This window comes from Eulemur rufifrons, chromosome 16 (genome assembly GCF_041146395.1).
Source record: "Eulemur rufifrons isolate Redbay chromosome 16, OSU_ERuf_1, whole genome shotgun sequence".
Lineage (NCBI taxonomy): Eukaryota > Metazoa > Chordata > Mammalia > Primates > Lemuridae > Eulemur > Eulemur rufifrons.
Genome location: NC_090998.1, coordinates 51,216,202 through 51,231,231, shown reverse-complemented (window position 1 = coordinate 51,231,231; position 15,030 = coordinate 51,216,202). Strand labels below are relative to the sequence as shown.

The 15,030-nt window shown below is 40.5% G+C and overlaps 1 protein-coding gene across 2 annotated transcripts in view; it reads right to left on the bottom strand.

Annotated features, from left to right (window-relative positions):
- The window catches only part of IRAK3 (interleukin 1 receptor associated kinase 3), a 46,010-nt gene extending 34,590 nt beyond the window's left edge, over positions 1-11,420 (bottom strand). For both annotated transcript variants that reach the window (XM_069490908.1, XM_069490909.1), the window contains exon 1: positions 11,288-11,420. In XM_069490908.1, coding sequence (XP_069347009.1) covers positions 11,288-11,420 — 133 coding nt within the window. The remainder of the gene's footprint in view (positions 1-11,287) is intronic.
- Between the last annotated feature and the right edge of the window lie 3,610 nt (positions 11,421-15,030).

The window sequence follows — 15,030 nt, the reverse complement described above, 5'->3', positions numbered from 1 at the left end:
CTTTCCTTCTGCCACTCACAATGTGGAAGCTGCCCTCTAGCAGTAACCAAGGTCCTTCATCAAAGGACTCCCCTGTCCACCAACTATATTCTTTACAGGCTGCTGTCTTTTTAAAACGCCAACCGTTGCTCAGGTTTGGGAAGAGCAATAGGTTTATGAAACTCTCTTCTGTTAAAATTCTGTTTCAGAGTCCAAAGATTTTTAATTTCTCAGGGAGTTGCTATACCAGTTATAGTATCTAAAATCAAGACATCAGAAAGGCAATGTCTTTTGCCTTAATATGGCATTCCCTTTCCCCACATTTTCAGTTCTATAAGCCTTTGCTGGAATATTCAATTTACCTCAACTTTATGCCCCTGCTGAGACTGTAAGTAAACCCTGAAAGCTGAAAGAGATCACAATATGAAACCATTACTTCACCCCTTTCTGTGAACCAAAAATAGACTTGGCAGACATTACCAATGCCAACAATATTTCCAATTCTCTACCCCATCAAAGAGGATTACATGTCCCTGCACTGTAAAGTTAGCCATGCCTATGTGTCTTTTCCAGAAACATTGAAGAGCCAGGGCACAATTCTCCACATGTTGACAGGCGAGCGCCTTGAGATCAAAGCAGTCTGGAATGCTGAGCCACCACATGGGGGACAGCTGTGCTGGACTCTCAGTGCTCTTCTCGTGAGCAAAAAGTAAATTTCTGCTATGTTAAACCACTGAGATCTTGGTGGTGCTTGTTACTGCAGCATAACTTAGTCTATCCTGACTAATACACACAAAGTTGTATCTTGAATTTTCTATTACTCAGTCACATCTTGTACCAGAATAGAGTTAAAGGGAGGGGAAACTTTTGTGATTGTATATCAAACAAGGGAAGATAAAGTTGAGGCATTCTATCTGAATGCATGTTTAGGCTGTAAGGAAAGAAAAATAGCTACAATAAAATGTCTGACATCATTGAGTGGGAAGGTCTTTGCCCTTCCTCCATATTTTAAGTTTTTTTGGTAAGAATATATTCGTTACTCATCTCTTTGAGGAGATGACGTGTCACAAAGAGGCAAGGACTGTCCAAATGCCAATATATGCTTTAGATGGCACATTGCTTAAAAAAAAAAAAGAAAGAAAGAAAGAAAAGAAGGCCTTTAAAGCAAAAATATTGGCAAGATGTGGTAATGTTATTTTATTAATAATATACTTCTTTCTGATGAGAGGTAATCTACCTATTTGGTTAAGGCACATTTTTCACAAACACTTTATTTAGCTATTTCTAGAAGTTCTTGAGAAAAATACTGCAAATCAGTGTCATTCAAACATTTGTTAAGTATCTTCTATGTACGGTAATTGCATGCACCAAGTGTGCATGGAGCATGAAGACAGGTCCCTAACAAAAGATGGGAATACCAGGGAAGGTTTCCTGGAGGGGTGGTTTCTGGAGCCTCACCCAAGTTTAAAACTATGAGTATTTCTAAAGAAAGGCCAATTCTTAAAGAAGTATTAGATAGGGTATGCTACCCTGGGAAGAAAATGACTCTGGGTCCCATAGACTATCCTTTTTCTTTTCTTTTTTTCTTTTTTCTTTTTTGAGACAGGGTCTGGCTTTGTTGCCCAGACTGGAGTGCAGTGGTGCCATCATAGCTCAGTGTAACCCCAACTTCTGGGCTCAAGGGATCCTCCCACCTCAGCCTCCCAAAGTGCTGGATTACAGGCATGAGCCACCCCACCTGGCTGTCCTGTCTTCTAAGGAGAAAAGTCTTCAGTCAAAATAGAGCTTCCCTGTGGGCCTCTGGGTCACTGTAGGAACACGTGTGTTCAGTGGTGGCTCTGCCATCGGCTTATGACACAACTCCAGGCAAGACATAGTCTCACTGAACAACCTCAAACTTCTCATTAGTAAGTGTTCTTTGAAGTAGTCCCATCTAAAACATATACTAAATTCGGTTGCTCTTCTTTGACCTGCTAATTATATGTGCAATGACTTTAAAATACGTCTAGTCTTTAAACACTTCTCAGTCTCAAAATTAGCATTCCAAACAAAAGAACTCTATCAAATTTCAGCAAAGGGAAAGTTTAGGTTTCTTCTTTTCCTATTAGAAAATTAATTGGCTAATATTTACAGAGTATTAGGCATAATGTACCATATAAATGAATAATAATGAATATTTACATAACATACAACAGGCTTCTTCCCTTTTAAAAAAAAATAGTTGAATCTTTGGAATAAGAAATACGCACATAATTTCACAGGGGTGAAGAGAAAAGACGCTCCTGTGGGCTACCACAATCAGGGCAGGAACAGAAAGGTGACAAAACCTCAGCTAACTTTGCAGCAGAGGATGATTGAGGCAAGGTTTAACTAGGCTGAGGGAAAAGGGAGGGTCTGTCAGATGGAAAATTGTTCCAGAAACGGTGAAGAGGGCACAAGGAGGCAAAGAGGAGACTAGCATGCTTAAAGCAGAAGATTCAGGATAAAGAAAAAGTGAACAAATTCCATGAAGTCTCTACGTGACCTTGTATCTCCAGGAACGTGCTTGGCACATAGTAGATGTTCAATACATATTAGCTGAATGGCCCTGAGTGTTCGCGTAAGGACTTAAAATTTCATTCTGAAAGCAGTGAGACCTGTCTGAAATTTCTGAAAAGGTGATGCAAAGATGACAGGTTTGCTTTTTAGAAGATCCATCTGGTGGTAATAGTAGCAGGAGTCTCAGATAAAATATTTACACATAAAAAGGTATAAACATTTTATAGCTCACAACAATTCTCATAGTAGGAAAGGAACAGTTTATAACTATTAAGGAAATAGAGAGTTAATTTCCACAATTCCATTTCCAGTTTTGTTCTGTTTTTAATTTCCAAATTTCCCTTTTAAAAGTGCAGCAGGCCATGATTCTGTTCTCTTCCATCCTGTGACTTGGCTGAGAAACTGCTATCTAAGATGCTGTCCCTTAAGCACATTACTGAGATTCAGCTGGAACATGAATGAACAGATGCCAAATGAGCTGGGGTTTTTAGTTCCCTAATACTGACCAGGGGCAAAAGGTTCTGAGTTTGTACTAAATCTAAGGAAAGCTAAATTAGGCAAAGGCATTTTTCTAATTATAGTTCATGGTGAGAAACTGACCCCGCTCAGTTAAAATGGATACTGCCTGTATGCATGGATTGCTTCCAGAGACAGAAATGAAATATGTTTTCTCTTTCTCTGGTGATTCACAGTGCAACCTTAATAGCTTTTCTCTAATGATGATGCATTCTGAACAGAAACACCACTAAAGAGTATTATTAGCATCCATAAAATGTATAATTCATTTAGATCAAATTCTATAAAATAATAGCTCCAATTTGATGCAACAGGAATGCAAAATCTTGACATGTTAATTACAGTCTTGAATATTCATAGTTTTCTCCAATCTTTCCTTACTCGGTCCCTTTATTCACAGTACAAATCAAATAAAAATAAAGAGGGAAGTTCTCAATGACTAATTGTGTTCTTAAAGTTAAGAGCATTCTAAGCTGAAAAGGTAATTTAAGAAAAATATGCTGTAGTTAAGCAATGTTTAAAACCATTTTTTTTGAAAGGTAAATCTTTTTTTGAAAGTCATCTTGGCACAATATAAAGCAAAAAGTCAACCTAAGAAGTTCAGAGATCAGTTTATCTGGAGATATGGATTGCTTAATCACTCAATGCAAAAAAGTCCTTGAAGGCTGTTTTAAGAGTGCAGGACTATCTATGCAGTGCTAACCACTGGGGAATTCAGTTGCAGAAACCATGTCTCCATATGCAAATATGTCTCTGAAGGGGTTTTTCCCAAAACGCAACACACCCCTATTTGGAATCTTTGTATTTGCATATAACCACATGCCAAAACCCCTAGGAAGTTAAGAGTGCTTTCTTAACAAAGCTCATTTTTAGACAACATAATGGGTTATGCTCTTCTTCTACAAAACACATAAAGGAATTAGGCAATTTCTAAAAAGAACCTTTAAAATTAAAGATATTTTTAATTCCAAAAAAGTCTAAACAAAACTCAAAGTGTTAAGTTAGCTGTATGCTTCATACGAGACTGTAAACATTAACACTCACTAGTTAACAAATTTTACAAGAAATAGTTCTTATCCATACTTAAAGCACATGTGTACCTTTGACCCCATACTTGAGTAGGATTCATATTCCATGACTGAGGAGGGCTGTACATAATTTCTCAGGTTCCCCTCTGTCCTGCTCTCTTAATCCTAGATACAGGTAAGGACCTAACATTACTTCTGGAAGAGAATTTAAGCACAGTTCACCCTCCACACCAGTGTTACAGTCTGCAACATAGAAGCTGTGTAATTCCATATCCAGGTGACAGTCAGTACTATTTCCCCACACATTCTTCCCTTGTTAAACTTCTTTACAGCATCTGTATAGGTCTGTCGCCCACATTAAGTTGGAAAATCCTTACAAGCAGGGACCGTGATGTATTTAGTATAGTGTTTTGTCTAAGATTCTGCCCAATGAGGTTTTGGATGTTTAATAGGTGTCTGTTCATTCATTGATTCATTCAAAACACAGATAACTACTGAATGCCTGCTCTGTGACAGGTACAATTTTAGACACTAAGAAAGTGTAAACTAAAAATAAAATCCTAAGCCCCTTACCAACAGAATGTACCCACTCTTGGCCACAGGGACCCTAGAAAAACCCTAAAACTGAGTTCCTGGCCATGATGGAAAGGGAGGTCAGCCATGCCTGGTTATACCCCCTTCCTTTTGGAGTTTAGATGCAACAACTGATGAACATTAATGTTAAAATAGAGATCATAAGACTGACAAAACAGATGCTTAGTGACAGTAAGATATTAAATTATTAATATAGTGCATGCCTGTAGTCCCAGCTACTCTGGGGCTGAGACAGAAGGATCATTTGAGCCCCAGAATTTGAGGTTGCTATGAGCTAGGCTGATGTCATGGCACTCTGGCCCAGGTGACAGAACGAGACACTGTTTCAATAAATAAATAAATAAAACAAGGTCTAAGGCCATGCAGGGCAAAGGTTAAGCCACACCTATAGGTCATCAATTTGCTTAACAGATCACTTTGAATCCTATATTGTGGCTTGCTCTACAATTAGCAGACTTTCTTATCTTAAAATTTTTCTTTCTACTGACTCCAAGCCTTTAGATAAAGCTTTATTCCTTTAACCAATTACAAATCAAAGAATCTCTGAATCCACCTATAATCTGTACCCCTCCGTACACACAAGGTGTCCTGCCTTTTGGGCCAAACCAATGTACACCTTCCATGTACTGATTTATGATTTTACCTGCAATTCCTGTGTTCCCTAAAATGCATAAAACCAAACTGCCTTGTGCTCACTTTCTCAGGACTTCCTGAGATTTTTTTCCCTGGGCCACAGTCACTCATTGGCTCAGAATAAGCCTCCTTAAATTATTTTACAGAGTTTTGTTTTTATCCATTAACAGAGTCAGCAGGAAACAAGACAAGTAAAAGTCTTTGCCCTCTTGAAGCTTACTTCTATATGGACAATAAACAAACAAACATATATACATTTACATATGTATATATGTTTACATTATACATGCACATATGAAGTATGTGAGAGGTGATATATGACACAGAGAAAAATAAAGCAGGAAAGGGACAGAAGGGACTGGGGTGTCAATTGTAAAAGAGCCATCAGGGTAGGTAACAGTTAAGCAAAAACATGAAGGAAGAGAAGAAGCAAGCCTCAAGGTTATTGGCAGGAAAAACATTCCTAGCATGTTCAAGGAACAAGGAGGCTAATGTGGTTGGAGTTGAGCAAACAAGGAGAAGGAAGTGAGAAGCGCTCTGTAGGACTTCAGTGTTTATTCTGAATAAGATAGGAAGCTACTAAGAGAGTTCCGAACAGGGTAAGGACAGGATGTACTATACACGTTTAACAGGCTCACTGACTGCTGTGTTGAAGAGACTTGATGAGGACAAGGTCAGTGGCGGAGAGTCCAGTCAGCAGACTGCTAAAATAATCTGGGATGGGGGGGGTCTGTCTGTGGTTTGGGCCAGGATGGCTACAGTGGCAGTTGTCAGAAGCAGATCCTGAAGGCAGAGTCAAGGGCATCATTTGCCGACAGACAGGATGTGGTTTGTGAGAGAAAGTGACAAGTCACAAAAGACTAATATTTTCAGCCTGAATAAGCCAGGGGTGGGTTTGCCATTAACTGAGATGGGAAAACCTTGGGAGGGGTAGAGGGAGCATTTCTGGACTGTTAAGTTGAAGATGTTTGTCACGTAGACAAATATGGATGAACCTAACATTCTCCCTTAGCATATAGACGGAATTTAGAAGGTAGCGAATATAGCACATAAACAGGAGAGAAGAGGTCCATGGACTAAGCTCAGGGATACTTTTAAATATAAAGAGCATTCTGTAAGGAGAGAGGAAAGTAAGCAGAGTGCAATGTTCTAGAAGAAGAAAAAGTGCTTCAAGGAGGAAGGAGCGATCAATTGTGTCAAATAAAATGGGAACTTTGACCACTGGATTTAACTATGGTGACCTTAGACAAAAGCAATTTCAATGGAGGCGTGGGAAGTAAAAGCCTGACTGGGGAGGGTTCAAGGAAGAATGGAGAAACTGGAGTATAAACAGCCTTTTTAAGGAATTTTACCATGAAGAGGAACAGAGAAATGGAGTGGTAGCTTAGAGTAGAAGTGAGATCTAGAGAGAACATTGTAAGATGGAGAAATAACACAGTGGTTACAAAACAGGCTCCACTACACTTCAGGGAGAGGAGGCATATCTCTCCACTCCTTAAGTGGGGACTGCACATAGTGACTTCCTTCCAAAGAGTACAGTATGAAAAGGGGGATCGAGTAATTTTACAGTGTAGATATCTGACAAACACTATCTTAGGCATGGTTAACATCAACCGTGACAACTCATGTAAATACTATGTACCCTTGATATGATGTGATGAAAATGGCACTTCACCTCTATGGTCTTCCTCCCCAAAATACATAACCTCAGTCTGATCATGAGAAAAACGTTAGACAAACACCAGCTGAGGAACATTCTACAAAATAATAGACAAGTACTAACCAGTATTCCTCAAAACTTCAGGGACATTAAAAACAAGAAAAGTCTGAGAAACTATTGAAACCACACTTTATAAAGTAATAAAGAGGTGCAAGGTGAGAACTGTGATAGGGGACTGAACTCTGCAAAGGCACAGGCGTAGTTAATAATAATAATAACCAGCCATTGTCTTCTAGTTTGCTGTGCTATAATTGCTACTCAGGAGTCACACAGCTGATGGTCATAAAGATTCTTAACTTTCTTAATCATTCCCATAGATAACATCACTCTTGTGAAACCTAAAGCTAGTGTTTGAGATGTCTTCCAAGCCCTGCATTCCAGTGGATTGGCTGACCCACCCAGACCAGTGGCCCCTACCAACAAACTGACTCCACTCGTCTTGCGACCCCCACCCAGGAACTGACTCATCACACGATGACAATTTCTATACCCCTATGGTTCCAGCCTGAACCCAGCCAATCAGCAGACCCAATTCCCTAGCTCTCTGCCTGCAAACTGTCTTTAAAAACCCTCTCTCCCAAATTTTCGGGAGAAATGGATTTGAGAAATTCCTTCCATTTCCTTGCTTGGCACTCTGTGATATTAAACTGTTTCTCCACTGCAACTTCAGCTGTCTCAGTGTATTGGCTCTTTTCTGAGAAGTGGACAACACAACCCTGTTGGGCTGTAACACTATCACAGCCAAGAAGAGCAGAAGGAGGCATGGCAACTAAATGTAATGGGGTATCCTGGAAAGAATTCTGGAACAGAGAAAGGACATTAGGTAAAAACAAAGGAAGTCTAAATAAAGTGTGGGCTTTAGTTAATATTAATAATAATATATCAAATTATAACAAATACACCATACTAATGTAAGATGTTAATAACAGAGGAAACTGGGTGCAGGGTATATGCAAAGGATGCAGAATATATGGGAACTCTTCATACTATCTTCTAAATTTTTCTGTGAAGTTAAAACTGTTCTAAAAAAATAAAGTCTACTTAAAAATAAAGAAAAAAAAGAACATAGGCTCTGGAGTCTTACCATCTGGGGGGAAGCCTTGTCTGCCATTAAACAGACTGTGACTCCAGGCAAATTACTTAGACTCTGAGAATCAGTTTCCCTATCTAAAAAATGGAAATAGGAAGAATATCTACCTCATGAATTTTTATTGTAAGTAAATGAGATAATCCAGGTAAAATATTTAGCACAGTGTATGGCCAATAGTAAACACCCAATAGGTGGCAGCTTTATTATTGTTACTACTACTACTATTATATTAAATCTTTATTGAATATTCAAATGCACATTTAATATGATTTTTCATTTAACTTGTTTTACAGTAATTAATAATAATTTATATGATAATTTCCTTTCCTTTTTTAAGGGGAAGAAAATTGAAGCCTATTCTACAGTATCTGTAAAAAGGATTTCTCTCTGAGTGTATTATAAGTGTTGAGAGGTTTTACTGTGTCAGCTGCTCTAAGCAATTTAATTTAAATGCCAATCTATGGTAATGTAATGAAATGAGTTGTCACCAAAGGTTCTGTATATACGTTATCATGTCTGTGAGGTCAATAACATTTTCCAACTTGGGCTCCTTGGGCTTCACTATCAAGCCATATAAAGTCATCAATGTTAACCAGAGAATACATTTTCTTGTCACTATACTATTTTTAATAACAATGCTTGGCAAAAGTGATTTGAAGAGTAATATGTAGAATATGTTTAAAGATAAAAAGAATTAAGTACTGATAGGATGTAGCAAAATAACTGTTATATTAAGAAGCTATAAAGAAGAGAATTCGACCTAAGTGGTGGCTTCCAAATCAAGCTGTGCATCAGTTATTCACGAGCTTGACAAAAAAAGAAAGATTAGAAAAAAATCAAATCTAATCTACTAAATCAGCAGCTTTAGAGTGGTGCCTGGGCATCTGTATATTTAAAATACTGCATAAGTGACTTCAGTTTGTGAAGAACTGACTTACATTATCCTGTACACACTGACCATGTCATATAGGCTGCTTATATGATCTGCCTTTGTCTGAGCTGCCACTTCCAGTTGTGTAAACTTTGGCAAGTTACTTGACCAATTTGTACCACAATTTGCCCACCTGTTAAAACACTGGTGATGATAACAGCACCCGACTCGTAGCATGATTACAGGAGTTATATGAGACAACTCACCTAAAGCATGACTACCTGGATTTCAATTGTTTTGAGAGAGAGACAGAGAGAGAATATCCAGCAACATTGGGCTGGACTTCCTGAACAGTAGCACTGACCAGGGACTGAATGCTGACTGTCCTTTTAGATAGGACATATGTGCTTCCATTTTCATAGTCTCTAACCCGCTTCATTCATTTATGACATCAACCTGGCCTCATTCACTACCTGTGGATTGGAATAAAAACATTTTTCTTTCACAAATTCAGTAACTGTAGGAAATCTATGGGTGTAAATACTGCCCATGCCATGATCAATCTCAAAAATATCTGGTGCGCAAGAGATCTTATCCCTCAAATGCATACTGCAAATCTCTATGTTTTCTAGAAAGTAGGGTCAAATGCCCTTTTCAGAGATTTTTACTTAAGAGCCATAATTTAAAATTACAGTTTAAAAAGATATAAACAATTTTTACACAATTAGAGGCCCAATGCCACAATTCGAAAAAGTGTGACCATATTGTTCATTAACACAAAGAAAATTTTCTCCTCCTAGGTCCTCTGCTATTCTTGGTAAGAAAAATCATTATTTCAGGTCATTAAAGCTAAGTTGTTTTGATATGTTATTTTCAATGAAAATTAAATATGACATCATGGAGTATCAAATCTAAATAAAAACTCTAGTACTTAACAAAACAAAGATTTTTGTCTGAATTATTTCCGATGACACTTCCAACAGGCAGTTGCTCAACTTTCTTTTTTTTTTTTTTTTTTTTGAGACAGAGTCTCACTCTGTTGCCCGGGGCTAGAGTGAGTGCCGTGGCGTCAGCCTAGCTCACAGCAACCTCAAACTCCTGAGCTCAAGCGATCCTTCTGTCTCAGCCTCCCGCGAAGCTGGGACTACAGGCATGCGCCACCATGCCCGGCTAATTTTTTTGATATATATTTTTAGCTGTCCATATCATTTCTTTCTATTTTTAGTAGAGACGGGGTCTCGCTTTTGCTCAGGCTGGTCTCGAACTCCTGAGCTCAAACGATCCGCCCGCCTCGGCCTCCCAGAGTGCTAGGATTACAGGCGTGAGCCACCGCGCCCGGCCTCAACTTTCTAATGTCTGCATAAAATGAAATTTGGAAGCTAATTTTCTAGATTAAAATAAAAAGCCATTCTCGGCTGGGCGCAGTGGCTCACGCCTGTAATCCTAGCACTCTGGGAGGGCGAGGCGGGAGAATCGTTGGAGCTCAGGCGTTGGAGACCAGCCTGAGCAAGAATGAGATCCCGTCTCTACTAAAAAATAGAAAGAAATTAGTTGGACAATATATAGTCCAACAAAATATATAGAAAAAATTAGCCGGGCATGGTGGCGCATGCCTGTAGTCCCAGCTATTCCGGAGGCTGAGGCAGAAGGATTGCTTGAGCCCGGGAATTTGAGGTTGCTGTGAGCTAGGCTGACGCCACAGCACTCTAGCCCGGGCAACAAAGTGAGAGCCTGTCTCAAAATAAATAAATAAGTAAAATAATAAAAAGTCATTCTTTAGCATAAATCTTTATTCCACTAATTTGAGTAAATAAACAAGATATGTATAATTAACAAAACTAGGAGCCACATTAATCAAAAGTAGTATCTTACTGTAGCAATTCACTTGAAATTAAGTTGAGGATACATTGTAAACACCAAAGGATCAATATCTTGAAGTTCCAAACATGTTTTAATATGAAAATTGTATTCTGGCGTGATTTTGCAATGGCAAGACGTCATATATGGCGAACCGAGTAAGGCTAGAACCGTTTACAAACACAAGATGCTTTCACGCGGTTTGTCTTTCCCAAGCCTCCGCTCACTTCATGTAGCGATCGACCCAAAGTTTCTTTGAAAAAAAGGGGATCTAGTGTCTGGGTCTCAGGGAGTCTTTGTGTCCTTCCCGGGGAGAGGAAGGGGCGGATTCCCCCGTCGGAACCTCGCGGGAGCCGCGCCAGCCCCAGCTGCCCAGGGCGGCGCCAAGCGCGCCCGAGCGCGGGGAGCCCCCCGCCGCCCCAGCCGGCCCGCCCCACGCGTCCCCGGCGGGCCGCACTCACCCAGGCCGCGCCAGCCCAGCGCGCCGTCGCAGCTGTCCAGGACCGCGCACAGCTCGCCCAGCAGCGTGGGCGGCAGGTCGAACAGGAGCGTGTGCTCCGAGAGCGCGCCGTGGGCCCCGCCGCTCCCCGCCATGGCGCGGCAGCCGGAGCGCGGGGACAGGGCCGAGGGGGGATGCGCAGCCCAGGCCTCGGCGCCCGCGAGGGGCCGTTACACAACCGCGGAAATCCTGCCGCCCCGACGGCTGCCAAGACCTCGGAACACGCCTGTGCTCTGGCCCTGCAAGGGCGGCGCCCACATGACGCAGAGCCGCTCTCCAGAGAGGCCCCCGCGGACTCCCGGGGTCTCCCCGCCGCGGGCTCCCCCTGGTTCGCGGGCTTTCTGCCCTCAACAGTCCTCTCAGTCCTCTGGGTTGGGGACGTGGCTGAAGAGACCAAGCAAAGAGTGAGCGCCGACACACAGATCTATCATAATCTACTTCAAAAGTTTAGTTCGCTTTATCCTATCAGAAGGGAGATACAAGGTTCATTGAGGAACGCTTGGAAAACGCAGAAAAACGGAAAGAAGAACATTAATCATTCATAACCCCGTTCGGTCAACGACAACCACTCTAAACGTTTTGGCACATTTTCCTCCCAAGTTTACCTGAATTGAAACGGATGAAAATGTGCATATATGGGGTGATTATTGGAAAAGATAAATATAGATATCAACAACAGGAAAGCAAAAGAGAGACCAAATCAGAGTAAAATTATGTTCATCGTCTTCACGAGGCAGCCCCTCCTCCATGCCGTTGTTTGGTTTTATGACATTCTCCTGTCCATGGGCTTTTCTGATGAAACATTGTTGAACCAATTCTTCCTTCCTCAAAACGGTTCACAGAATCTACCTTTTGCTTTCAACACTGAGTTTAAGTAAAATTGTTTTGAAGTCTTCTACGGTTTATACGTTAATATCCCACGGTAGGCGTGATACAAATGCCACTGTCAGAAGAGGAGATGCTTTGAAAGTGGTGAGAAAAATCTCAACCTTAATGGCTGGAAGAATGGACAGTGGCCCTCAACTGGAAAATGCCAGCACCTATTTGAAACCTCGCAGGTTGTAGTCTTTGAGAACAGCGCCCCCTAGAGACCACCAGTGATGACACACTGTCACTTAGAACCCCTACCTGAATTTCCGCGTCATTCTCAGTACTCCATAAAAACATACCTGAAAATCGGTAAAGCAAATACTGTTTGGGTACGAGTTTCAATATCCCTTTGTTGAAGTGACTAAGGTTTTATTGTCAGTCTGTACAAGCGTACAAAGCTTTGTATCTCTTAACGGGACTGCCTGAATATGCTGAGCAACAGAGGCAAGATGCCATCGAGTATTTGCTAGTTCTTGAATTACTGCAGCAGGGGAGGAAACGCGCAGAGGAACCAGGAAAATCACTGTGGCTGAGGAAAGCAGTCAAAAAGGCCTACTTTGCTAGATCTTTTAATTTACCATGAAGCAAGGATCTTTTGTGAAAGCTAGATTATGTGAAATATGTGTTTTCAGTGTTGGCAGTTATTATCAGACCGTTCCTAAAACTGCCTTTGAGTTTTGGATCATCAGGTTACTCACTACTCTTCACTGTTGCTCTCATCATCCACTGTTCTCCCCCACCCCCATTCCTCCTACTCATTTTTAGGCTCTCTAGCTCCTGGCTCACTGTTACTCTCTGCAATACTCATCCTGTCTTAGTTCTTGGTGATTTAAATATATGTAGAATAAATGATGTACTTTCCAATACCCTAGCCTCTCAGTTCCTTGACTCCTCTCGTCCAGTGACCTTGTGCTTCACTCTACACTCTGTTTCAGCCACTCACTCCCACCATCATCCCCTAAAACTTGTCATTATCAATAACTGAATCCTATCCATAATTTCTATTTCATGAATCCACTGTCTGACCAAACCTTCTGTCTTTCTAGCACGTTCCCTGTAGTACTCTGCCCCCAACAGTCCTTCCCCCTCACCAGGATATCTAATCCAAGATATTGCTGCCTTTTCTCTGGCTTCATCCTCTTGATGTCCTGACTTTTCTCCTTATCTGTAAAGTCCACAGTCAATTATTATACTCACTCCCTTGCATGTGCTCTCTATTCCCTTGCTTCTCTCTCACTTTGTTGAACTCTCTTGGCAAATCTTCATCCTGATTAAATCCAGTTTTCCAATTTTGGGATCTGCACCCATGCACCTGAGTGTAGTTGGGGGTGGAAAAACCCAAATCCTGTTAATTGGACTCAATTTAACATCAAGGCCATGACTTTCAGGTGGGTCCTTTATGCTGCCAAGTGAGCATACTAAACACCTTTAGTCCATTTATTCTTCTGGTCTCCTTGAAAACTGTGTTATGCTTTCTCTTTTCTTCTCAACTCCCATCACCTTATCGCCCATCCTCATGCTTTAGCCGATGACCTTGAGAATATTTATTGAGAATACTGATGCATCAGGAAAAACTTCAACAGAATCTTACTACCACATTGCCTATCTACTAGTATCTGTACCAAAATATGCTCTTTTCCCCTTTTCCGTAGATGAATTGTCTAGCCGCCTCTCTAAGTCTGATCCCTTCACTTGTGTACTGGGTCCTGTCTCCTGCAGCTATTCAAAGGCATCAGGAGCACCTGTTTTCCCTCCTCTCTGTTACATTATCAATTTTCCACTCTTTACTGGCTCAGTTCCATTAGTGTACAAATATGATGTTATTACTTCCATCTTAAAACTCTCTTATAGCATATTCTGATTGCCAGAAGTTCCTAATTTTAATATAGTTTAGTTTGTCAATCTTTTCCTTTGAGGTTAAGTGCTATTTTGTATCTGGTTTCAGAAATCTTTGTCTCCTTCCAAATAATAAAGATATTCTTCTATATCATTTTCTTTAAGTTTTATTGTTTTGCCTTTCATGTTTAGATCCACAATCTATCTGGAATTTATTTTTGTAACTGGTAAGAGATAGGGGATCAAACTTTGCTAAGGTTCTTTTTAGTCAATAAAAGGTGAGTTCCCAGTCCAATTCCAGTTTGTCTTCTATAATAAATCCTATTATTATGGCTTTCTATTAAGATGAGTAATATGTTTATAAAATGTTTGTAAAATTGTAAAAGGTAAGTTTTTTTGTTCTTGTCATTTGGGAAGTGAGGTTAGTTCTTTTGACAAAAGCTTCCTATAACATCAAGGATTCAATTTCAGTATAGACTGTTCTGAGTTCCACTTGCCGAGACTCTTGGGTGTTACAGTTCAAGTGAGGACTGGGCAATGTGTGTGCATCAAAGTACTCTCATCAAAAAATTCCAAAGGACCCTGGGATGATACTACTCTGGTTGTCTACACCTCATCTTTGTATTGGAATGATAACAATATCATAAATATTCACTGTGATCCATTGTATTTGCCACCATCGTCATCTCTCTCTTAGATTAACCCTTTTCCCCTGTCTTTGGTCATGACCCTCTCCAGTGCTTTCTACATTTGGCATATGGCGATCGGGTCTTTGCTTATCTACCTGGCTTCATTCTTTGCCACCTGTTCCCTACACCAGCTGAGCTTTACCCTCCTCCTCTGTGCAGATGTTGGTCCCTTGGAACCTACCTGCACTACTCTTTGGCTAGCTTCTGCTTGCCTTTCAGGAGTAAGTATTATCTCACTCAGAAAGCCTGGTTTATAGAAAGTGCTCAATAAATGTAGCGATTATTATTATTAAAAATAATATAAGTAAAA